This window comes from Erithacus rubecula, assembly GCF_903797595.1.
Source record: "Erithacus rubecula genome assembly, chromosome: 3".
NCBI lineage: Eukaryota > Metazoa > Chordata > Aves > Passeriformes > Muscicapidae > Erithacus > Erithacus rubecula.
Genome location: NC_136689.1, coordinates 4,196,880 through 4,222,807, shown reverse-complemented (window position 1 = coordinate 4,222,807; position 25,928 = coordinate 4,196,880). Strand labels below are relative to the sequence as shown.

The following is a 25,928-nucleotide window of genomic DNA, read 5'->3' as shown; positions in this document are numbered from 1 at the left end:
TTTTGATGCATTAATTGCTGTTCTCATCTCTCCTCATTTTATGCAAAGACACGAGGTGGGTTTCATTCAAGCACATTCAGCTCCAGCTTTCACACTGCATCAGTTTATGGGTTGAAAACCACAGCCCCAGAACATTTAAATTCCAATAGGGAAAAGACACCACATTTTAACACACAGTCAGTCCTTCAAACTGCTACAAGCAGGGAGTTCTGGATTTAAAGTACTCAGCAACATCACATCCTTTAACATGAAAGGGAGTTAGATTTTAAGTCTCACTGTTGCAATTTGATTTTTGTGGGCCACCAGAAGCTTTTGCAACGTTCACATCCCATCAATAGGACACCTTGTTGCTTTACTTTCTACCTTCATCATGGTTCCCCACAATCACACACTTCACTGGAATGGAGTAAACCCACATGAATAAAAAAGGAGATAGGATACGTGGAAAAGAGTTCAAAGGTTCCTATTGTAAATACCTAAAAATGCTAATAAAACTAAAGAGAAATCAAAACTACTCTGCATTTTGGTGTAACATCTATTTTAGCAGATTCTCCTATTTTTAGTACTATAAAAACAACTTCCAGATTCTGCAAGTCCAGTAAAGGACATTTTTGCAAGCTTTGTGATTTTTTGCTAGTACATTCACCAACTGGGGGCAAAAACTTTCACTTTCAAACAAAAGCTACTGAAGCTCCCTACAATCACCATCAAGAGTCTTCTCACACAAAGTTACACCAACTCAAAGTTCCAGGTGAGTGAAAGAGCTTGAAACCAGCCCTGAAAGAGACGACAACTACTCCATTCTGAGTCACTGAAATAAACTGAAAAACCCTGAACTGTAGGACTCTGCTCCTCTAATCTTCAACCAGTACCTGCTAGAGTGGAGCTACAGGACTTTGACTTCACTTTATAACATGGCCAGTGCACCCTGGACATCAGCATCAGCTTGCCAGGACTCACTGTACTCAGGAGTTTGCATTTTAGTGGCACAAGTGTGCAGAACACAAAATGCTAAGGTTGCTAAAGCTTTATTATTTCCCAAAGCAAATGGGTTTTTAAGAAGTTCAAGACTGAGGCCATTTATTACTTGCACATGTTGTTTTTCAGAGACTATTCATAGCACAAGGTAAAACAAAGTTATTAGGAAAAGGACAGAAATAACAGCAAGAATATTTACAAGGGGCTTTTGAGAACAAACTTGGAGTGCTATAAGTAGGTTCTTGAGCAAATGACAGATGATGGAGAGGTCTATGCAGATTTTTAACACAGTGCTCAGAAAGAGCAAGGAGAGGAGGTTTTGACAGCAGAGTTTGGTTAGACTGCCAGGAGCAGGGCTGAAATACTCAACATTAAGCACAGGACAAACATCCCAAAAGCAAACCTCCACAGGCACTCCCTGTAGTCACTCTGCCCAGCAGGTCAGGAATCCAGAAGTCCCAGCACAAATGAATTCCCACTGACTGGGAATCCTGCATGGCACTGATCGACTCCTTTCCTCCCAGTACCTGCTTCTCTTGTTTTGTTTCTGCTGCTTCTTTGGTGGGGGGGGAAATTGTAAAAACACAAAGGCTCAAGACAAAGAGAGCAGCACATGCAGAAGTGGTGACAAAAGGCAGAAGTGAGTTTGCACTTCCTAGCACTGCTGGTCTCCCTATAGCAACAGCCTTTTGGAAGTCAGAACAAAAAACAAACACTTTATCAGTTCTTCAGAAAGAGTTAGATCCCAAAAGAAATGTTGATGCTGACACATTCAAAGCACCAGTATTATGATTTCTTTCTTTGGATGTCTTGGTGCATAGTAATAGAGGGTGAAAACACAAGCCAGATGCTGGAAGAATATATGACTATGCACCTCAGAGGATTGCCTTGTCACACAACCCTTCTCATTCCCCACTTGGGTTTCTCAGTGTGTATTTTTACCTCTAAAGCTGCCTGTCCTCATCAGCACAGGTATTTGTGTTCAAAGACTTTCTGGGTATCTCAGACTCCCAACAGTGTCAGCATACTCCTGTCCCCCCCCCACAGCATGACATCCCAGGATTTCTGTGTAAGCACAACTGGCAGAGGTGCTTCTAACAATCCAGATGCAACATCATTACTGTGAACCAAATCCTTCACAAGATGAAATCTAGGGCTTTAAAGAAGTCACCACACAAAGAATGGCTTTGTATTTTATTCTTTTAGGATGTAACTACCAGCAACAATAGATGAAGCCTAATTAAAAGCAGGACCACTCATGCCACAGCTCCTTTCCAGTACTCAAGTCTGCAGGATCAATGCTCACTAGGACTTCAGGGCAAAAACTGCTTTTCACTAAGTGCTGGACAATGCCCCAGCCTACAGCGACTCGATCTGTTATGAGTGTATGGCATTATTTGAACAGTAATGAAATCCCAAACTAAATCCTTCTGGGCACATGGCAGGGAATCATCTGAACTCGAGACTCCTCCCATTTAATTCCCTGCTGCTCCTACTTTTCTGGCAGCTCTCTTTAGTTCGATCACCACCTGCTCTCCCCCCTCCCCCCTCTCCCGCTAATTCGTCATTTCTTTCAGCTCCTCTGTAGCACTAATTATAGAGAAACAATGAAATCTCAAAAGCGTATCAAGCGAGGATTAAGCCAAGCTGCAGCACGATGTGCCACAAGCAAGCTGCTCTTTGGTGGCAGCAGCCACGTGTCGTGCTGCTGGGACCAAACAAAGACTGCTTTCCATGCTTCTTTGCAGAGTTCAGGAAACATGGCAACACGGGCACTTCAGGCTTTGCAGCCACACCGTTTGTTTATTAAATGCCAGGGTGGAAAGAGAAGGGAAAGAGAGAAGCTGCAGCGAGGATGCTGAAGACACTGCTAAGTGAAAACAAGCATAGGGAGAGATTATATCAGAGAGAAAGTTCATCGAGGAAGTTTTGTAAAGTTTAGGAGCAGGTAACAAATATATGGGCAACAGCAGGGAGAGATTTCCTGGGCTACTATGAACAACCTTCAATGAGGAAAAACCCCAAGGGCAGTTTGTGCCAGGGAAGCACAACTTGGACAAGCCACCTCTCCCAGCAGAGATCAGAGCCAACTGCAGTCCCAACAATGTGAGCAGCACAGGGTTAATGTTCCTGTGCTGGGTTCCTGCTGACTCCCCACCTCAAGACACTCGGTCAGTGCTGTGGCTCTTCCCTCTGCCTCTCTCAAGATCAGCTTTCGGAGAAAATTTGCTCCCTGGTTAATCTCCTCCAACATAACAGCTTAGCAAAACAATGAAAACCAGACACGGCCAAATGCTTGCTGCTCTATTCCTGAAAAGCAGATCATTTTGTTGAAGGATGATAGGGAGGAAAGAGACCCCAAATTGGTATTAGGATCTGCTTAATACCCCCTGCTCTTGCCTCTGTAGGCTCTCAGATATAGTTCCAACCCTTAGGATAGCAGCTGCAAAATTCCTGCATAAGAGGGTCACGACCTACTTTAGAAAACACCGCCTTAAGAGGAAAACATACCCTTTCCAACCCCTGCTTCTTTCATGTTTCTACGATTAAATGGCTCTTCCTGAAATAAAACCAACCTCTGAAAGGATTAAAATAACCCAAATAAAAAAGTCCCCAAGCACTCAGTTACTGAGGCCTGATTTTACAGGTTATCTCCTCTGGATCCCTGGTCCCTGTACCTTCAGCATCCACAGCTCCAGCCCTAACTTCTTAAGTTGAGACAAAGTCCCCAACAAAGTCCAGCATCAGCTTTCAAAGGAGGTTGGATACCATCTCTTCTACAGTTCCACAATTTACATGAAGCTTCCATTTTTGAAAATAAAGACAAACCCTCTGAGATCTCAGCTGAAGTTAATGGAAACCAATTACTTCAAGGATAATTAGAGGAGTGGAAAGCCAGGGGACTGACCAGAGGACACAGCATGTTCCTATACACTTTGTCACCAATTTAACTCAATCTCTGCAGCCACATAAGGACATTGCAGCTCTCCCAGTAAGACTGGGATGAATTGCACCAATGCCTCTTCCCAATCAAATGCAAGTCAGATCCTCTTGGCAGAGAGATCTGCTTGAGCAATGGAACAGTCATGCCAAATGGTCACAAGACAAGCATCAAATCCTGGCTCCAGGACAGTATTCTCCTACCACGTGCCATAGCAATTTGAAGTAGTTACATGGAAGAAGGACTCATAAAACAGTGTTGCCCAAGCTTTAAATTTACTTCAGGGACCCTCAGAGATGTGAAAGTTCCCTTCACTGTAACTCAGTTGCTTACAAAGCTGTTACAATCAACAGGGGACCTGTCCCACAACAGCCTTGGAGCATCAAATCCCCTTCGCAGAGGAAATGTTCATTGGACCCTGGGAAAGAATATGATCAACTTCGGTTTGAAGGAACCTCTAGTCCACTCTCCTGCTGAAAGGAGGATCAAACCCCAATTTAGATCAGGCTCCTCAACATCAAATTCAGCCTAGTCTGGATTTTCCTTAAGAGATATTTCCGCAATATTTTTGTCTCTGTGTTTGACCATCCACATGGTAAACTTTTTTCCCCTTTGCTAACTAATCAGATCTCCCAGTTTCACTCCCAATCTTGGCCTTCCCTCATGCACTTCTGTACAATTCAGTTTCATCTCCTCTAGAAATTCCCACTAGATAGCTGAGGACAGCAACAACTCTAAGGCTGGGAAATCCAGCTCTCCATTCCTGCTCCCATAAGTCACATTCTCAAGTCTCCTTCAGCACAGGGCAATGCCCAGTCAAACACCTCCACACAACCCTGCCCAGTGCTTCCCCTCTTCCCTGCACACACACAAGCTCTCTATTTTTAAGCAAGATCTGGAATCCATCCTCCACTATCTGGAGTGCGGTGCCAGAAAGCCGCTCGTGACGCAGGCTCTGTTTATAATTGTGCCCACGGGTTTTCCTCTTATGAACAATGCACACAGAACACTTCCCTGCAAGGCTGCTCTGGAGCAAGCAATGACTTTCAGGTTCCAGGTACCCCAAAAGCCCAGGAGGCCTGTAATGCTTCACAGCCCAGGCTCAGCAGGCTCATTCCATCTCTGGATGCTTCAACTCTGTGACAGCCTCATGCCAAAGAGCTGTGGGAGCCCTGCTCTAATTACTCATTCCAAGGACAATACAGCAATAAAACAAGAAGCTACAAGACTGGGAATAGAACTTCTTATGTGTTCTTACAGAGCATAGGGCAAACAGATCTAATTAAAACAGAAATTAAATACTGGATTGCAAATTCAGACCAATCTTGCATTGTCTGGTCCATTTCCTATGGAGGCAAAGCAATGCCTCTACTTCTGCACCTCATTTAAGGCTTTGGGGAGAAGAGTGTTTTTGCAAAGAATGGACTGCTTCTAAAAACAAGTTAGCAAAAAAAACAAAAAACAGCCTACTCTCAAATTACCAGCCAACTCAGCATGGGGTGGGAATACTCCTTTCCCCAAGCAGGATTTGGTAACAAGAGTCCACTGGATGTCAAAGTTTTGCTGGCACAAGCCCCACGATTCAGGAACAGTGAAGTAATGCAATGTTAATGGTCCTTGAATATGTTTTTCAAGCCATCTCCTCACTACATGTGACATTCTTACTACAAAATGGAAGATGCAATCTACAATACCAGCTACAAATAGCATTAATAAAAATCAAAGGAAATTCATAACAGGACTCAGACATAGCCCTAGTATTGCCACAGAGGGGACAAAAAAAGTCTGCTTACCTGTGGAGAGGAAAAAGCTTTCACAGCAAAGTATCATCTACTCAGCATGGGACTGCAGGAAGAGTGTTAACAATTCTAGAAGTGGAGTTAGAGCCCCAAATCAACAGGAAGATCATTTGGGTGCTTCTGGCACTGCTCAGAGAGAGCTCAAACAGCAAGCTGGCTCTGAGTACTGTTCTTAGAGACACTGGGAGCAGCAGCAGCAAAACCAGTAAGAGAGAATCCAATTGGGCTTGCTCTGTGCCTGGTTAAGAAGCCTGTGGTAAACTGAAGCAGCAGAGCAATAAACCATGGCCACAACACAAAAAAGGTACAAAAGCACAGGAATGAGCACAGCTGTCCTCTCACAGCAACACTGGAGTGCAGACATGCACCTACCCCCAGGATGCTCCCAGAGCTGCACCAACACAGCCACACTCAGTTCCCAAGTTCAATCCCATTACAAATTTACTGTGACTAGTGCTGCCTATTGAGGAAGAGCCTTTACATTTCTTTACAAGCTGAAGGATGCCACATCCACAGCACAAGCACCTATTTAAAACCCTGGTAGATGTAATAAGAGGCCGGGTTTAACTTGGTACACCTTCTCTCAACTCACAACAGCAGAGATGGAAAGATACTGTGTAGAAAAGGAGAGAAACACTTGCTAAAACAGTGCAGGGAAGAAATAAATCAGAAGCATACACAAAGGCAGAAAGTGAAAGCAGATTCAACTGGAAAGTTGTGAGGGAGCCAAATTTAAAGCCTATACTGGTGGTGGAGGAAAACCAGCAATCCCCACAGACTACAGATCACAGAATGCACACAATGTGCATGCAACAGTCCTGCAGGAGTGTAACAGCTGAACTCTCATTTACAAGACAGAGGCTACCCTCCTATGTCTGATGAAAAGACTTTAGGAACAGATCAACCCTAATTTAAATAAATAACTTTTAAACTCTGCATTCTGTGTGATCAATGTCAATGTCACTCCACCCTTCAGTCCAGCCCAACTCACATCACTGCAGGCAGCAGGCTCATTCCCAGTTCAGGCTCACCTTGAGCTCAGCCCAGTGCTGGGAACATTCAGCTGGGTTCAAGCCAAAGGTGGCTGCAGGTACAGTAAGACACAGGCCATGGGCAAGGATGGGGTGGTAACAAGTCCAGGCAGACAATTAAGACAAATACAAGTGACTTCCATTTCACACCAGCACATCTGATGACTAGAAAAAAAGTCTAGACCTTTTACTAAAGAATTGGAAGGAGGAATAGGAAAAAGCAGTTTTCAGTCATCAACTCCTATTTGTTTCATTTAAATTGCAGGTGTTTCAATTTGCAATGCTCTGATGATTTATTCCAATACAGCCAGAGTTCAAGTAGTTTGAGATTCTGAGCAAGTGGTGAGGCCAAATATTTCAAATAGTACTCCCAATATAAGGGATTTTTGTTATTAAGACATCATTATGTGTCCTTCTCAAAGCCTGAGTTTTTGCTCAATTTATGTCAGCACCTGCAGTGTCCAACAGACAACTGATATTCCAGCATTAATCAAGCGTGCTCAAAGAATTTCAGAAAATAAGAAGCATATTCTGAAAGTCTGCTGTCCAATTAGAAATAGAGCCAAAACATTTGAACAGCACATAAACTTGCTGACAGTGAGTTATTTAACATCTTGACAAGAGCTCTAGCAGTTGAGAATACCACTGAAAACCACACACCATGTCCAGAGCTCAGAGGTTTCTGCCCATGTAAGACAATGTATTTCTCAAGATCCCTAGTGCTCCATGCACAGTGGAAAACAATGATAAGGCAGAAAAGATCACACAGTGCTGCCAGCACTTGCTTAAACATGCTTCCCCTTCAGTGGTCCACCAATACAGAAACACTCAATGCTGCAGATTTATTATCCAAGTCTTTAATTCACATCTCAGACTCAAAAGGAATATAAATCCAATCACATGTAAAAAGTTCAGCATTTTCAGGGTCATTAACAACTGATGGGCAATACCCCAAGCTAGGTACATTCCCCATGGCCCCACTGAACTCTAAAGTATAAATAAATAAATAGCATTGATTTCTAAGCTGGAGAGAGGTTAGCTACAGTAATCTAAACAACTCAATGCCAAAGTTGCTGCAGAGAGGGAGTCTTAAGGAAATTTTCACCCCACCCCACATTGCATTGTTCTCTCAAAAATGTTTCAGTATCTCTTAGGCTCTGAACATAGAAAAGTGTAATCTGTTTTCCACCTTCGGCAAACGTTCAGGTTGAGAACCCTCACAAACTAAGTAGGGAAGTGACAAGCTTGGAGAAAAAATGGTGAGCCTGTCAATATAAAACAGGCCAGGACTGGAAGAGAGGGCGAGGAATAGTGCTGGCCATGCAGAGCGTGTCAGCAAGATGTGACAAAGTTGTCACCAGGTCACTTTGCTGTTTGATTTCATCTGCAGTCACCAGCCCACACACATGAAGCAAGGCAAGCTTTCCACTGCCTCCCCCTGACACAGCTGCAGGCCCCCAGCAGCACTCCACACCAGGGCAAGAGATGCAAGGAGAAAAAAAAAAAAACAGAGGAAAATCCACTGGCCACAGAAGGTATCAGAAGAGAGAGGATTACCAGGGAGGAGTATCAGCCCATCTGAAATTCCTCCAAAGTTTCCACTGCAAACACCAAAGCACGGAAGAGGGGGTGGCAGAGGGTGCTGCCCTTGGCTGTATGCCTGACCTCCCACAGCCCTCACAACATCCCAAATCAGCCCAGACTAGCAGACATTCCCATCATGCCTTTAACAAAACACCCTCCAGCTGTCCAAGGTACCCAGGTGATTTGGGGAACACCTCTGAGACCATTTTCCCCACAGCAGTAACTGCAGTAAGCTCCAAGGACCAGTTACACAAGTCCTGCGTGACCTGCCACATTTACTTAAGATGCTATTAGCATGCCTAAATTAGATTTTTACTTTGAAACCAATTATATTTATTTGATTTGGTGCCAACATCTCTGGCTAATTTAAAGGGCACTGCAGCTATGCAGTGTTAATTCTACACGATGGAAAGCAGGCTCAAACATCTCATTTCCAAACACAGCAACTTTAGTGGAGAAGGTTCATCCTTCCCTTTTAATCACTGTCAGTTGCCTTTATGGTATATGCAGCAATGTAAATATCATGCTGGCTGTCATCAGGTATTACCAAGACTCAAAATACAGCACTGGTACAGTAGCCAAGCCAGTGTTGTCCTTTCTTCCCTCCCAATCTTTATCTCTGAACTCCGTCTCAAATGTAATTGTCAGCTGTAGAGGATATTTTATTTGGCCGAGTTTCCACTCAACAGAACAATCTGTCTGCTTACAGGGCAGATGTTTGATAGTACCATGGTTATTTTAGGTAAATAAGCTTTTAAGTATCAGATATATCCTCTCTCAAAGACTTATCTTTTCAGCAAATATCTTGATCTAGTAAATATTTTCTGCATCTATTAGTCTGTTCAGCACAAGATTAGCCCACTAGTTAAAAATTACATTCTTTAACCAAGAGTAAAGAAAACCATCCTGAGCCTTAGGATCTGGACAAATAACTGAGCTGATGTGGCCAATTCATCAGGCCTCTCAGCTGTTTCAAATAAGATTTGTATTGGTGAGTCGTTCAACAGGAAAACTGTTCACACTCAAGATGCTTTTTTCAGTAAAGTACAGTTTGCTGAAAGTCAATACCAAGGTATTGGAATTTATGTATTTATTAGCTGTTAATACCAAGCTATTTATTAGACAGCAATTGGCATCCTCAATGACTATTTTTACTTTAGTGAAAGGATGGAACTTATGGCTTCACCTTTCAACTTGCCTGCTGCTCCTGGGGGGACCTTATTGCCCTCTACAACTCCCTGAAAGGAGGCTGCAGCAAGGTGGGAGTCAGTCTCTTCTCCCAGGTTGCACCATGGGAGGTTTATATCAGATATGAGGAAAACCACCTTCACTTGAAAGGGCAGTCAGACCTTGGAACAGGAATCACCACACCTGGAAGCGTTCCAAAAACAAGGATGCAGCACCTGGGGACAGGGTTTAGTGGTGAACCATAGTGGTGCAGGATACTTGACCAGACTTGATGATCTTAAAGGTCTTCTCCAATCTTCATGATCTCATGACTCTACGATTTTATGACTACCTCACATGGTGAGACACAGAAAGGTTCAAAACAGTGGCTTAGGAAGTAAAGACATAACACATCAACTTTCCAAACAATTCCATCAGTAGATCTTGAGGAATCACAAACTGGAGTTCATCTTTTCCTGCACCTTCACAGGCAACTGTCCTTGCAGATACAGCCTGAATATAAAGCAAGTAGTGCAGGAAAGCCACCAACCCTCAGCCACTTGCTATGAAAGACAAGGCACTGCTACTTTCCACTGTTGTGGGGAATCCATTAAGCAGCTGTTTCATCCAGCAATGACAGGGTCACAGGGAGATTTCAGTGTTTAATAGAACGTGTGTCAGTAATTCCCCCATGTGCCATTTCCAGCACAAGCATTCATTAATTCAGTATAGGGATTATACAATTTGGCATCAGCCAGAGCAGGGCACTGAGCTCCATGACCCTGGGAGTCCTCACTAGCTCTGTGTCTCAGCAAAATAAGTGACAGGAGCTTTCTGGTTTTGTTCTGAAAATTGACACCATTAAATCCATCTCCATGGATTTCACAGCAAAGGTGTTTACTCCACAACAAGAAGCATTGTCTCTAATTGAGAAATTTTCAAGACATCAAGATAATCTAATATTTGTTGCCTACCTGGAAGATGGAGACAGTCTGAAATTCCCAACTGCAGTTTCAGCTGCCCCATTTAAGAGGTATCACCTCAGACCACAGCTGAGCTGATAATTTTGTTAAGAAAAATATTCTCTAAGTGCTCTCATCCCACAGCCATCAATGTGCTCTCACTTGTCAAATACCATCATTTTCCAATGCCCTCTGCACTGTTTTCAAGGCTTCCTTTTCAGAAGAGCTGGAATGAGCCTCAGAACCTAAGGAAATGCTCTTAAAATCCCCTACAACTGAAAATGAACAAAAGCCTAACTCGGAGATAATCAAAGTTGAAAATGCACAACCTATCCAACAGGAACTATGGTGCTTTCATCCAATATTTAGTAAACCATCAGTTTTACAAAACACATGGTGAACTGCCCCAAGATGCAGTAATCTCACATCCTGCCACAAGTACCTCAACATAATTCCACATTCACAAATACTGTTTTAGACACTTTCCTGCCTGACAACACCCTCCCTCTTCTGATGAGCTGCAAAATTCATCAATTAGCTCTGCTCTAAGGCAAAAGCCAACTTCAATTCTTCCACACAACAAGCCAGCACAGGATACCACTGGACAAGCCATGTGCTCAGTCAGATCTCACCAGAAGTGAGGTGGGTACTCAAGGTCCAATTTTCACTGTGCAGTCTTAACTTAATTCAACTCTGTGGATGGATGAAATGGGAACAGCATCCTCCCACACAGCTTTATTATTAGCAAGGTGCCAGCAATAAGAAGTAAAGTTTGTCCTTAAATTACCATTCATGACTATAAAACAGTAAAACTCTGGCAAAACCCAAGGAGAATTTACTACAGTAAGAGATGATCACTGGAGTATTTCAATTCACACTATTCCTTAACATCTGCTTATACCTTTCCCTTCCAGAAAGAATTTACATAGGCTCATTTTCTACCCAAAGGAAATATCCATTGGAGAGAATGCTATAAAGTCAGTCTAGCATGGAACACTGAAATTAAAGAAAACAAGAAGTTTTTCTCTCCCCAGCCTCAACCTCTCAAGACAAGGCAGTTGGAGCAGAAAATTGAAATCAGGCAAAAAATTAAAACCTCATTCAGGAAAGCTCTTCTGCATTCCCTCACAAATGCATTTTAATTTGACTGAGTTATCAGACTGAAGGTATTGTTCCACAAGCATGCAGAATAAACTGCATAAAAACTAAGGGATGGGACATGAAAGAAGATTTGCCTAATATGGTAATTTGGTGAGAAAAATGAATCAGTGCTCTGAATTTACTCTGTACTTCATTCACAGATGGGATTTAGGAAGCCTTTAAGAGTGGAACACCATCATCCCCTGTAGACTTACCAATGTGTAGAACCAAAGAGGTCTCAAATTCTGGCAAGGCACATTACACTCTAGTTTGACAGAGGTTGATACATAACCAAGTATTTTCTCCAGGATGGAATTTCTCTTAATTACAAGAATATTCACATTAAGCAAAAATTCTGTGAGCAGTGGTGCACACCAGGAAACAACAATCTTTAAGAACCTCAAGGAGTGATGAGAGAAAGAACATGGAAAAAAAAACTTTGCTAGTTGTTGTAGCTGTTGAGCAGCTGTGAAAAGTAGCGGATTTTTCATTTGTGCACTTGTATCACCACAAATCTCTGCCTGCTTGTACAGTGTGACAGGGCCACCTAACACAGTTAAAACCAAGGAAAATGTAGGCTGTGATGGTTAACATGAAAACCCCACTCATGAGCAATGTCTCAAGGCAAACAATACATTCAGACAAGGGATGAAACTTAGGGCTGACAGAACCCTGCACTAAGGTCAGTCCCTTCATTTATGTTCATGCACATGAGGGACATGAGAAATTCTCACTCAGCACCAGGCTCCTGTATCCCTGCTGCCACTCAGCTGCAGTTACAACACCATTTGCTAAAGTGATCTTGTCTCACTCAAGCCAGACAAGTTGGATTTTGTTCTTAGTATCTGCATTATTTTGCCTATCAGAGGTACCCCATCTCTTCTCACACAGCAAGAGCTATGACCTTGTGATGAAGAGCCTGGACTGCCTGTCAGCCAGGGACACAAGCCTGTCTCCTGGACTTTCCCATGTGGCTGCCAGGAAGAGACAGAGTTTCACGTGTTCTTTAGAAACGTCAGGGCTGAACTCCCTTAGGTGAAGTCACAGGAAACTGCAGTGAATTTGAGAGCCAAGTCCTTCATATCTGCATCTCAGTTGTTCAGTTCTAAAGGGAATGCAGAATAATAGGCTGAACTTGTCTGGAAAGCCCCAGCATCCCAATATTTCAAGGATTTTGCAATGCCAAATTCCACTGCTCCAACAGCTATTCTACTACACCCACAAAGCCCTAAAGTCTGTCTCTCCCTATTAAGAAAGTTTAGTAACACCAAGTTTACAAGCACTCCATCAGCATGTCCACAGCTAAATTTATTGCTGCAGAGATTTATGATGGATATTGTCCATTTTTGGGGAAATCTTCCAAGAAAATTTGTCCAAGACACTGCCAGTTGCAACGCACTAATACAATTAGCAATAAGTGTTATTGCCATTATTTTAGAGAGCTCAATCTTTTAATAAAAGATTACATCTCTAGACTCTGGTTTAGTGGGCAAGCTGCTAACACTCAAAGAAAAGAGATGCTGCCAACTTTAAATAGACAAATATTCTGGGGAAGAGTTGATTCTCTTCAAGATTTCATCAGCTGCAAAAGCAAGAAGCCTCCCAGGCATGCATTTGTCAGGCAGCATGTACACTCCTTAGGTGTGCTGAGAAGCACAGCACAGTCACACTCCTCAGCATAGCCAAGGTATTTGCATTAAACTGAAATTATTCAAATGGATTCTTGAGAAATGGAAGTGTTAAACATTAATCGGTCCAGCTACCTAACAATACTGGGAGCAACTGCTACATAGAAACCAACCCAGGAAAGTGTGAACTCTTCTACATGAAACACCCTGCATGGTTTTTTTTTCCTTAATACCCAAAACAGCTGAAAGCAGCAGGGTCTGTCTCTGCTCTCCCCTCCAACCAGCAGGCAAGGCTAACAACCACGTATTCTTCCCAGCCAGCCTCCTCCATCAATGGTTTGTAAGCCCTGGTTTTGCTGCCTTGTACATTTTATCCTCCTTTCTACCAGGGCACAGAGAGAGGCACTAAAAAAAAAAAAAAAAAAAAAAAAAGGCACATGCACGGCCAAACACCTTTAGCTTTCACTTCGCCAGAGGTGAAAAGTGACTCAGTTCAACTCTAATTCTAGCAGGGCAATGGTATTAAAGGTCTTAAGGAAAGGAGATGTGTGAAGTATCCAGAAGAAAGGTAGCCTGGATACAGGAGTAGCTTGGCTATTCTGTTGCACACAGGATCACATAAGATATATTTGTCTACATCCAAGCAGCAGCAAAACTGGTACTGAGCATCTCCCACTTGAATTCCCAAGCAGAACAAGTACTGTGAATGACCACTGATTTTTTTAAACTTATCTACATTTGCCCAAAGTTAATTAAAGCAAGTCTTAATATAATATAAAACAACTAAAGCTTTTCCACCAACTTCATGTGGAAAAAATGAGAACACAAAGAAAGTCTTCAAATGAATTAACCAGCCTGAATACTGGGAATACAGTGTAGGAATCAATTTTGCTCAGCAAAGCTGGGGGGGAGGAGTGGGAATCCACGAGGAAATGCTAAAACAAAACATATGGCACCAAGACTGAATCTGAAACACTCCATTTAGAGCTCAGGCAGTTATATTTTGTACAGTGTAACATTTTTCTTGAATGGGTTTTAAATATCAGGGTGTGAAACCGGCTGCAGCCAGCACAGTCACCACAGCTAGCAATGAACACCACTCGGGAAAAAAAAAAATCGAATCCTACAGTTATCATTGGACAAGAGCCTCCCATTCCAGCCTGGCTTTTACATTTAAATACCCCCAATCTCTCCTGGTCAGCACCTCCAGGCTGCTCTTTTTCAATGGCTGTGATTTCTCAGCACATGACACTGCTACACAAGCACCAGACAGATGACCATGGATATCTTGATAAAATTTGGGAGAGCAGATACCTTCATTCTACAAAGTTCTCCTCTACCCACAAAAAAAAAAAAGTTCACCCACACAGGGCTGGGATGAGCACAGATAGAAATCTAAATATTCAGCCCCAAAAGATCAACATGCTCACAGGCAAAGCCCAGCTCCAAAGCTACTTGAACCACAGTCATTAAAAAAACTAATCATTCCTTAAATGGTGACTTCAATTTTCAATTTAGGCTTGATTTCTGATGGGATAAGAAACTCCCAGCACATCTGTTCATGCAGCCTGCACTGTCCTCGTGGCTGTGAAGGAATCTGTCAGGGGAGAGCAGGCACAGGAACAGAGCCTGGGAGCACTCCCACCACTAATTTATCTCCTGGTTCTGGCACGGGCTGTTTGCAGCAAAGGGGATGCTCCTAAATCAAACAGCCACAGTCAGCACAGCTCTCATCTTTCCAAAAAAGTAGCAAAAGGAGAATGACCCAGTTCCAACCAACTTCACTCTCGCTCCTAGCATTTCCAAGAGGAATTGTGAGATCCAGGGGAACCTGCATGTGTGAGTATCTGATCAGCACAAGCAGCATGAGGTCGAATTTTTGCAGGCTTCAAAAGGAAGACTGCAGTCATTTATATGCAATCCACGTTCAGAAGACCAACCACCTTCACAACCACAGCACAGACTATATTCTGCTTTTGAGATCAAAAATGCAGCATCTCCAAAGGCCCTATTCACCTGCAGAACTCTCGCTACTCTGGGGGTATATTTCATTGAAATGCTTTTTAAATTGCTTTCTCTACCCCACCTGCATTTTATCCTTTTTTAAAATGAAATCAGGTTCTCATCTGACCAAAGTTCCTTGATTCAGTGTACCAGAAGTTATTTAAGCCTAAGGAGGCTACTCAGCAGTTATTAACACTAACCAAGCATAATCAACACTGATATTAATCCACACCTTTATAAAGGCATGAGTCATCCCCAGTGCTGAATAATCCTTTTTTATTTATATGTAGTATTAGCCAGAATCAGGGGGGCAGTTTTACAGTACAGGTTCTTCTTTGTAGGTAGGAAACTTGCTTTTTCTATTCCTGAACTTGAGTGGTATGGAACCATCCACATCCACAAAAAAGCCACATATGGCTATTTTCAGGCAAAAACAGTACAAATAAAAGAACTGGACTCCAAATGAATTTCCACTATTTTACATGAAAAAACAGCTGAGCTGGTAATCACAAAATTTACTCTTAAAATTTAAGAATAATTTTTTTTCATCAGGAAACAAGTTAAATCCTTTAAAAGCACTGGTGCAAGGTTCATTTCTCTCCACACCAGAACATCTCTTTTTTTCCATGCTGAAGAACCTTTACAGCTCTTCAGTTATAAAGAGAGCTAAAAAAAAAAAAAAAAAAAAAAACCAACCAAAAAACCCTTGAGGTTTACAGGAGACATGAAGCAGGAGGCAAGGCAGTCCAGCTCAGTTAACACAGTGACATTTTGTCCCACAAATCATATACGTGCTAGGAAACTTGCGTCACATCTCCATCCAGGCCGCTGGCAGACACACCAGTGTTTGAAACGAGCAAAGGGGGGGCAGGCGACAGGAAAGTTAAAAAGAGAAACCATATGTTTGCAATATACACATCTCAGTGTACACTCCATCACATGCCAAAATGCCAACACAACCTTTCAGTGAGCCGGCAACATGCAGAAACCTCAGTTTGCAGAGGGACAAGGAAAAGATACAGAAGAATTCAATACTTTTTCCAGATTTCGCCCCAAGTTCTGTCAGTTAACATGAGACAACACATCTCTGTGCTCCTCCCAGTACTCTGAGGCTGTGGGATGTGCGCCTCCAGCAGCAAGTTCTCCCAAGAGCAGAAGTGTATTTACATTCCCTTTTGTTCCTATCCTACCCCACTCCCCAGCTACAAAGAGGTATTTGCCCTTATCCTTGATTACTCAGGTCCAAATCCTTGCTTTGTGCCATCACAAAGCACCCCTTCGCAGGCCCTCAAAAGAAAAGGAAGTATTTCCTACACAGAGAAATTCAGTTCTCTTTCCCCAGGAAACGGGTGGCATGTTCTCCCCTTTCCTCCCCACACCTGTATCTCCTGCTCCTCAGGGAGGCTGAACACCTTTCTCCCCAGGGCACGTTTTCCAGAGGAGATTCAAAAAGTTCGTCTGTAGGATTACATCTTCCCTGTCTTTACAAGGATTTGATTCCTTCCTAAAGCTACTCGCTCTGAGCGGAGTGAGAGGACAAAGCCTGATCCCAACAGAGCAACAGGGATTTCCAGAAGGATTTCCCCCACTCCACAGCTTTAGTTCCTTCCTACATTTAAACAATGCTAAGGATTTAATCTCCTAAAACAGCATTTTCACAAACTCTCCCACCCTCAACTGAAAACAAGCCTCCCCACGAGGCTGGGATGGAAAGCCTGGGCATGACAGTGCTACGTCATCCAGAAACTTCAAATAAAGCACTCCACAAAGATTACTCAAAGCATTAACCTCCTTCCTAAAACCCTTTGGCCGCGAGCCTGCCCTGCCACTCTCCTGCTTCATTCCGAGCCTCCGGAGGGTGAGACTGACCTTAGAGTCACCTGTGGCACCACCTCTGATGTGTCACACACTCGCCCTAGAGCAATATATCCCTCAAACACACCCCAACAAAATGGTCGAGACAGCCAATAAATCAGTACAGCAGGAGGCCTTTGGTAACTGGGAAGTTTAAAGCAGAGAGAGTGAAGAAGGGAAAAAAAAAAAAAAAAAACATTTAATGGAGAGAGCAAGGGCTGGGGCCTCGAGCTGAGGACAATGAATGAAAACGCACGGCAGCAGCAAAATCCCAGGGTGAAAGGCTCGTCCGGCGGCTCTGCCAAACCCTCCGTGCAGGGACCAAAGCAGTGCGGGGCTCGGACACCGCTGACAGGGGCGATCGCCCCTAATGAACGGGGGTGCCCTAGGAGAGAGCCCAGGCAAGCTCTGGAGATCACTCCCGCTGACCAACTCACACCCAGCATATCTCGGGAAGGAAAAAGCACCCCAAAGAGGATCCTGTCCCGCTCACCCCGACACGAGGAGACACAGACCCTGCCCAGAGCCCAGGGAGGAGCCCCATGCCAGGGAGGTGTCCCTGCCATCACAACCCTCTCCTGAAATAGAGCAGACACAAGGGTGAGGAGGGGCAGCAGCCTCAGCAGAGGAGTCCCACAGAACCTCAGGCGAGGGGACAGATCCTCTCACATCCTTTCTACATACGTGGCTGGAGGGGGGTGGTCACACAGACCAGCCCGTGACGGGGCGTGTGAGACGGGACCCCTCCCGGCTGAGACCCTCCCAGACCCTCACACCCCTCAGAGTGGGGGGACAGACCCTCCATAGCTGAGGGGTACCCCAGACCTTCACACAGCTCAGTGCGGGGGAACGGACCCTCTCACATGGCTGAGGGAGGGGGAAGCCACGCAGTCCCACTCCTTTGCGGGGTGTGTGTCAGGATCCCCCATAGATGAGGGGGCCGGACTGCCCTTCCCTCAGCGGACTCACATCCCCAGATCCGAGGGCCACCCTGCACCCCCCAAGCCCCGGTGACCGCTTACCGATGACCTCCTGCAGCTCGTAGTCATCCTTGTTGATGGACCAGGGCAGCGCGCTGGGCTCCTCGGCCATGGCCGCGCCGCGCCCGCCGCCCTCCGCGCCGCGAGGGGGAGCGTCCCCGAGGGGCGAGGGAGCGGAGAGGAGGTGCTGCGGTGTCCCGGCTATTCCCGAACCCCGGCCGAGCCCGAGCCCCCTCCTCCTCCGCCTCCTCCTCTCCCGCCGCTACCGCCGGCCCAACTCCGGCCGCCGCCACCTCCTGCACCTGCCCATGCCCGGAGCGCCTAACGTCACCCGCGTGCGCCCCGCCCGCCACGGCGGGGCGCCGCCCGCCGCCATCTTGAGCGTGGCGCGGCGACTCCCCGCCCGCCGCCAGAAGGTGACCACGCCACGGTTTGCTCGGTTACCACCACCAGCCCTCGGGGACGGGCCGGTAAGGGAGGATTCCAAAGCGAAGGACGGAGGAGGAGCCCCTAAGGGAAGGGCGGGGATGCCACACACAAGATGGCGGTGCGCCCATCGTCCCCGCCCACAAGCACAGGGCGGGAGCGGGTGCCGGTTTAAGAGCAGCGAGGGCAGCGATCCCGCTGCCGGATCCGCTGCTCCCATTGGTGGAGCGGCTGTCAATCACGTGCCGGCGTTTCCCGGGTCCCTGTGCCCGCGGGGCCGGGCCTGATCCCGATCCCGATCCCGATCCCGATCCCGATCCCGATCCCGATCCTGCCGTGAGGGGATCCCGAGCGGGGCCCGGCCCAGGCGCTCCGGGGATGCACATTCCCTGTTTTAAAATATATATAGTGTGAGGGATCAGGAGGCCTGGTACCCTCGCAGCCCCCGAGGATGGGCAATTCTCCGCTCCACGCTACAGTTCCAGCGTTCCTGGATATGTCCAACACCCTCATGGAGATGTCCTGCGCGCTCCTCCTGTGCTTCGAGGCTCTGCTTTAACCCGGAGCTTTTATATCTGGATGCATTCAGGACTACATCTGGTGGTCATTGAGGAAAACAAGTTGAGATTTAAAAGAGTGAAGAGTGGCACCATGCACTCATGAAGGCTGATGTCCCTAAAATATATACATTTAAATTTTCCCCCAACACGAAAAGAGAGAAAACAGCATCTCAGTATTACAATGCAAGACTGTAACCATCAGGATAACTTGGAATCTCAGTATCAGGTTTCATCCTTCTTTGCTGGTCACTGTTCTCCTTGATGTCAGTCCCTTCTGTGGGTCAAACATCAGTTACATGTATTTTTAGTTTATTAGGACAAATTCCTGAGATGCCTCTGGTGAACCAGACTTTGTGGAGGGCCACTGCCAAAGGCATGGTCTGACCACAGTGCTTTCACTCCTGCTCTAATGCAGGACACCAGCTCCTTCCTTCTACTCTTTATTTTTTGTGTTCCACAAAAAGCCCCCCAGCCCCATCTCGCTCACTGCTGTGCAGGCACTCCACAGCTCTGTCATAAGGCAGAACCTCCAACTGAAAAGCTGTTTGTTTTCCTGCTTGTCTGTGTTAAACATTCCCCTGCTGAGCCATTTTTAATATTTGTTAAATATGCCTTAATTACTGCTCGGAACCATCTCTGTGATCTTTTAACCATGTTATAAAAGGAGTTTATATAGCAATTAAAAACAGGTTTTACCCCAGAGCAGGCACCCGGGTAGCTAGTGTCATATTTTTGATAGCTAACAGCATGTTAAAAATGGATCTGAGCCAGGCACCAACAACAAAAAGAGACTTATACATTTAATTTTACCACATGCTTTTAAATTCAGAACCATCTTCTGGATTCTCTTATTCTGGGTGGAAAATCTTCTCCCTGAAGGCAATGCCAGAACTCTTACTGCTTTAGACCACTGGGATAGAATTAGGTCCACAATGTGCCTTGTTCTTTAAGAATAACCACAGCCTTTGATCAAAATTAAAATTTAAAACATTCACTGGCAAGACCTCAAGTGGCCACGTGAGCATAGAGAGATGAGTGCTGCATTTTAGTTTTCCAGCTCTGCCATGAAAAATGCATTTCCATATTTTCAAACCCAGATCTCTCATTCACTCATAAATTCCAGGTCTCATAAATGTTGCAATTTTTTTTTTAATTAACTCAGCATTTTGAGCCTCTCAAAAGTCAGGGGTTGCTGTGGCACTCATTCATTTAGTGGGTTGCTCCAATCTGAGTCTGCTGAGGGATGAAAACATGGAGCTGGATTCCACAAAGCTTTTATTCCTTCATCCCTCCAAGCAGCACCTTCTCCTCTTTCATCCCTTCTGCTCATCCTCTTTTTCCTGATTTGCTGTGTTTTGCCTGTCTGGTATAGGCTGTGAGCTCCTCAGGGCAGAGGCAATGCCTGTATTTATAAAAGAGCTGTGAAGTGCTGCTGCTGAATCAAGTGCTCTTTTGTAATAACAAGAAATTTTAGTGGAAATGTGAAGTGGAAAAGCAACTTCCTGGTGTATCCACCTCCACTCTGGACCAGGCTTTAGGGGAGGCTGAGAAGTGGAAAAACTTTGGATGTCTTTCAGGTGGGAAGGCTGCAGCCTGAGAAAAAAAAAAAGAAATCCCCCAGAAAAAAAAAAATCCAGAGCTGGGTTTCCTGAATTTTTTGACTTCCAGTAAAGCACCACGGATCAGGGCAGGCAGGGCCCTCCTCCTCCATTGATTCTGCAGCAGAATGGAGGCTTTCTCCTGGCTCCTGCATTTCACTGATATCCTGGGGCTGGTGTTCCACTGCCAAAGCCTTGGCACACCAGGCACACAACACAAGCTCTCACACAAAATGCTCCCCTTCTCGTAAGGCACATGGTTTCCTGCCTTTCTGGGCCAATTACTTATTGTTTCAGTGAAATTTACTGGCACTGTCCAGCTCTTAGCTTGGTTTTTCCATCCATGTAATATTGTAAAAATGGTGTTTAATGCCCAGCTTGGTTTTTGATGCTCAGCACACAGACATTGCTACCTTTAATACCTGGAAAGGGTCCTTGATGGGTTTTGTCAGCAGGTTAAGGGAGGTGATTCTGCCCCTCTGCTCCAGTCTGGTGGGACCCCACCTGCAGAGCAGCATCCAGCTCCAGATCCCAGCACAGGAAGGACGTGGAGCTGTTGGAGCAAATCCAGAGGAGGCCACAAAGATACTGGAGCAACTCTGCTGTAAGAAAAAAGCAAACAAACTTTTTAGCAGGGCCTGTTGCAATAGGACAAGGGGGAATGACTTTAAACTGAAGGACTGTCAGCTTAGATGAGGTATCAGAAAGAAGCTTTTTATCATAAGAATGGTGAGGCACTGGCACAGAGAGGTGGTAATGCCCCATTCCTGCAAATATTCCAGGTCAGGTTGGATGGGGCTCTGAGCAACCAGTTCTAGTGGAAGATGTCCCTGCTCATTGCAGGGAGGTTGGGCTGGATGGCCTTTTAAGGTCCTTTCCAACCCAAACTCTTTTATGATTCTATGATCATCATCACAACTGTGAGCATAAACTACCTTTATTTACACTTAGGTGTCAGAAAACTAATTTAAACTCCAGTTTGTGTCCTGAGGCCCTGCAGATTTCACCTTTCTTGCCATGTAGCCTCTGAGATATATAACTTTCTTCTTGCTGGAGTTTAAGCCAAAGTTGCTCTTTCAGCAGAGCCACACAGAGACATTTGCTGTCACATGTCAGCAGTGCTCAGGGGCTGTGGCATGTGTTGCCATGTTGATGGTGTAAAGCTCTTTAAGGCACCATAAAACCTTGTGTGTAAATGCAGTGGCTCCCAGGGCTGGTACAAACAATGGCAGTTAATGTGCCTGTGGAGCTGCCTGGTACAGGCCTGGGCTGAGGGAAGCCCAACAATGCCTGTTTTTATTGCCTTTGGAGCTGGGCAAGCCCATGTCCTCGAGCAGAATGCCTGACCTTGTTCCACTGCAGAATTTGCCTGCTGTTCTCTCTTCATGGAAACATTTCCAGGTTTATTGAAGGGACCTTACTCTATCAAACTGCAGCTGATTACTTAACTAAGTACAAGGCAGTTTCCTCTCCAACAAAAAAAGGCAGGCTCTGCACTCCATCTCCAGGGGTTTTCCCTGACAGCTTTGCTTTGGAGAAATGAGGTGAGGACCCTGCAGTGGAGGAAGGAGCAGTGATTTCAAACCCCCCCCCCCAAATAGAGCAAGCTTTTAATAATAGTTGTTTTCAAACCACAAGCTAAATTCCAGTCTAAACCACACCAGCAGGTTTTCCTAAGTGATCCGTGTGCTACCCTGTATCTCCTCCCCGTCACTGAGCCGTTTTAAATTCAGCTCTGAGGTCACTTTGAAGTCAAGTAGCTGAAGGCCTGGTTTTAACAGGTGAATTCTGGTTCTCACAGGGTGTTTACTGAAACCAGCTTTTGCTCTGCAAACACACTTCTCATCCCAGCACCCTGCCTCTCCACAGAAACTCTGTGCTGCTCTCTAACTTCATTCACTGAAAATATCCCCCAGATTTTGAGCTCCAGGAAACAAGCAAAGAGTTTAAGTTTTTTCTTCTTTAAGTTTTTTCTTCTTATTCTTTTCTTCTACGTTTATGATTTTTTTCATATATAAATTGAAAGCCATTTAACCCTCTCCGTAACAAATTAAAGCTTTGCTTTCTCCTTCCAATCTATATAAAATCAATGCCAGGCTTGAGAAATAATTGTAGCAAGATCTTCATTAGCACATACCTGAACCACCAATTAACAATAAGCCCTTGCTCTGCTCTGGTTTACAATAATGCTTTCATCATTCCTCTTTGTCTTTATAAAAGCCAATGAAAGGCACTTCACATGCCTGTACCTCTTTTTCCCAATGTGAAGGGTTAATCTCCATCATAAAGCATCTTTTAAGCAGCTGACCAAGACAGGGATGAGAATGTGTTTCACAGCTTTTCCCCTGGTTCTTGAAAGTGCAAAATAAGCCTGGTGGAAGCAGCCAGACCCTGATGGACAAGTGGCTACGCCTGGCCTGACTCTTCTGCAGCTGATGAAGGGCAGCCAAAGACTGTTTGCTTTGTGATGTAAAATTTTGTGTGTGTATTAAAGACCATTTTGACATTTTATTACTCAACAAAACTCTTGTAGAAAAAACTCTGTCTGGACATAACTCCTGACAAAGCCTCAGAATGAGATTGAAGTGCCCAGGGACACGTGGGACTTGTCTGCCACAGCAATGAGCAGCAGGGAGGGTTGGCCCTGGCAGGACTGAGCACGGGAAGCAGCTTTTGGAGGTGACACTGCTGCTCCCAGGTGGTACAGCATGGATATTCTCTCAGCTAGGAGTGCTTGGACCCAATTTACAGCTGGCAAACTTTGGAGAAATCAAATAAAACTTCTTTTGTAATGTTACAGTGAAGTAAGAGGAGTTCTCTTAAAAGGCAATGAGAAAAGAAACCCGAGGAATTGAAAGATAGGATTTAATAAGATTTCATTCTCTTCTTGCCATCTGGGAATAAAATTTGTGAGAGAATACTGTTCTTATCCTTATAAATGGCCAATATCTTCTTGAACCCGGCAAAGCAGAGGGCAGGCAAGGTTTATGGTTCACATTAGCAGATTCTAGTGACATGAGTTTACAATAATGGTCTAATAGTTCAGTTTAACAGTGACTCATGGCTTATTACTGTGGCGATAGGAATGTAAAGAGATCTCATTTGAAAAAAAAAAAAATATTTGGATAGTTCACATCCTTTCCTCCCTACTCATGAATTCCTGTGCCATTGACTGCTAGCTGCTAAAAATAGGATCCTTTTTGTATATCTAAAGGAAAATCTAGAATCAGAGTGACAGTGGGAGGGGACCAAGGTCCTTAGACACAGAGACTTCAGGAAATATTTTTAATGAAAGCCCTGTGAGAGTGCAGGAATGCTTTTTAAAAATGGGAACAATCTAAGAAGGTATCTTGGAAAGAAGAATTAATGAATCACAGCAGTTCCCAGCTTTGGTATTTCACACCATAGGGGTGGGAGGTACAGGACCAAGCTGCAGCTTTGTCTTGGAAAAGCTGTTCCACTTCAGCAGCAGGAAGCTCCAGGAAACAGCCCAGGAATAGCCCTATGGGATGATGAGGATCCAAAGAGGAGCCATAAGAGAGACTCACTAGGTGTCATTTGAAGTTGTACAAGTCCCTCAAGGACAGCAGCAGGAAAGAGGATCTGGGAAGACGTGAGTAAGGTATCTGCAAATGAAATGCATTATCACCATCACCCCTTCGAAAAAGAAAAAACCCACATGGCACCTCAGAAACAAACTGCTGAAGTGTGAAATCATGCAGCAGGGAAAGCTGTCATAGGGAATCAGAAATTGATTTAATAGCCACAAATTGACTGCTGCATGATTGGTGCAGATTGCTGCTTGCTGAGAGGGAGAGAGATCCTCAGCTCTGGAGAGCTGAGCTCAGGCACCACCTGGCAAAAGGTGTGGAAAGCAAGAGTTTTGTCGTTGGTAATTGTGCGTGTGCTGAATGCTTCCTCTTCAGTAGGGAACAATTAAAATCGATGGCAGGATGCAAGGTAACAAAAGGAAATGACTGATCAATATGCATGTCTTGGAGCTGAAGACAAGACAGTCTGCCAAGAGCAGCATGCTGATGAGGTGAGATCCTAGAGGGAACCTGAAAAGCTTCCACTCCCGATGCTCAAAAACACAGCTGAGCAGATGCCAGGTGCAGTCCTAGAAAAGGTGAAGGCACCAAGGAGTCTAGAGAATAACTGTTAGGAAAAGCAGAGAATGGTAATTTTCAACTAAATAGATTTGAAGTAAAAAATGTGATGCTTCTCTTCTTTGTCTTTCTAAAGACCTCAAAATCCTTTACTGACATTGAAAAATGATGGTCTTTACATATTTGTGCAAGGCTTTATTGATACTGAGACAGTGATAGTTTAGTACCAATGTCCAATTTATTCCTCGACTCAAAACACTTGAAATCTCATTTTGCTGAATATTTCACTGGAGGAGTCTCTGTCAAGTGCTACTAAAAATCAAACACTAAATCTTCTATGATTCAGTAGTTTTAAATCTGTCACCCAGATTCTGAATACTTTTGAAAATGTTGCTGTAAAGCCAACTGCAGGGTCTGCCATGGCTCCAGTGGGATAGGGAAGTGCACGGAGAACTTCAGGTTTATTTTCCCAGTTTTTCCCCTCCTGAGTAATATTTGTTGCTGAGGAAACAGCCTCAGAAATGGCACATGAGCAGTTAAACACCTCAGGTCTTGCAGCTCATACATCTCATTCTGCTGACACAGACAGAAGGCGGACACAGCTGAAGATCAGAGCTAGAAAAATGCTGCAAAAACTTTGTGAAAATTCACTTTGTGGTAACCCCACATTTGCCTGAACATATTGCCTGTGAGTTCCTGACTAGCATCCTAAACAGTGGAAAAAGACCTATTTTATCACCTCATTATTTTGATTTCATTAAGAAACCAGGGAAGATTGGTAGCATTGAGCCTCCATGTTCTCACTGGGCTTGGAGCAGGGGTTCTCATGGTCCTGCTCCCACTGCTCCCTCTGCAGAGCCCTCTGCTCTCTTGGCACAGGTGAATAAGCAGCTTCTCCCCTTTGGAGCCAGCAGGATCCAGTGCATCTTTCCCTGGAGGCTGGCACCCAGCCAGACACACTGCTTTGCTCTTTCCCTGCAGGAATGCACTGAAGGACTGAGAGCTGAGCAAAAGCTGTCTGGTCTGGGGAGGGTTTGGATGCTTGACTGTTGAGGAAATGCTGGCATGTTCCTCCCAGCACCTCTGTGCTCCCAGCCATCTGCCACCTGCCTCCTCACTGGGGGTTCTCTGTGTTTGCTGGGAAGGGGAGGCTTGGAGGCACAGGAT

At 44.8% G+C, this 25,928-nt stretch overlaps 2 protein-coding genes across 2 annotated transcripts in view; one reads left to right on the top strand and one right to left on the bottom strand.

Annotated features, from left to right (window-relative positions):
- Positions 1–18,407, bottom strand: part of OXSR1 (oxidative stress responsive kinase 1) — an 86,703-nt gene extending 68,296 nt beyond the window's left edge. Inside the window, exon 1 of the mRNA XM_079301698.1 lies at positions 18,111–18,407. Coding sequence (XP_079157824.1) covers positions 18,111–18,180 — 70 coding nt within the window. The 5' untranslated portion in view covers positions 18,181–18,407. The remainder of the gene's footprint in view (positions 1–18,110) is intronic.
- Positions 1–25,928, top strand: part of LOC306799984 (mitogen-activated protein kinase kinase kinase 3-like) — a 159,702-nt gene that overhangs the window by 10,792 nt on the left and 122,982 nt on the right. The window lies entirely within an intron of this gene.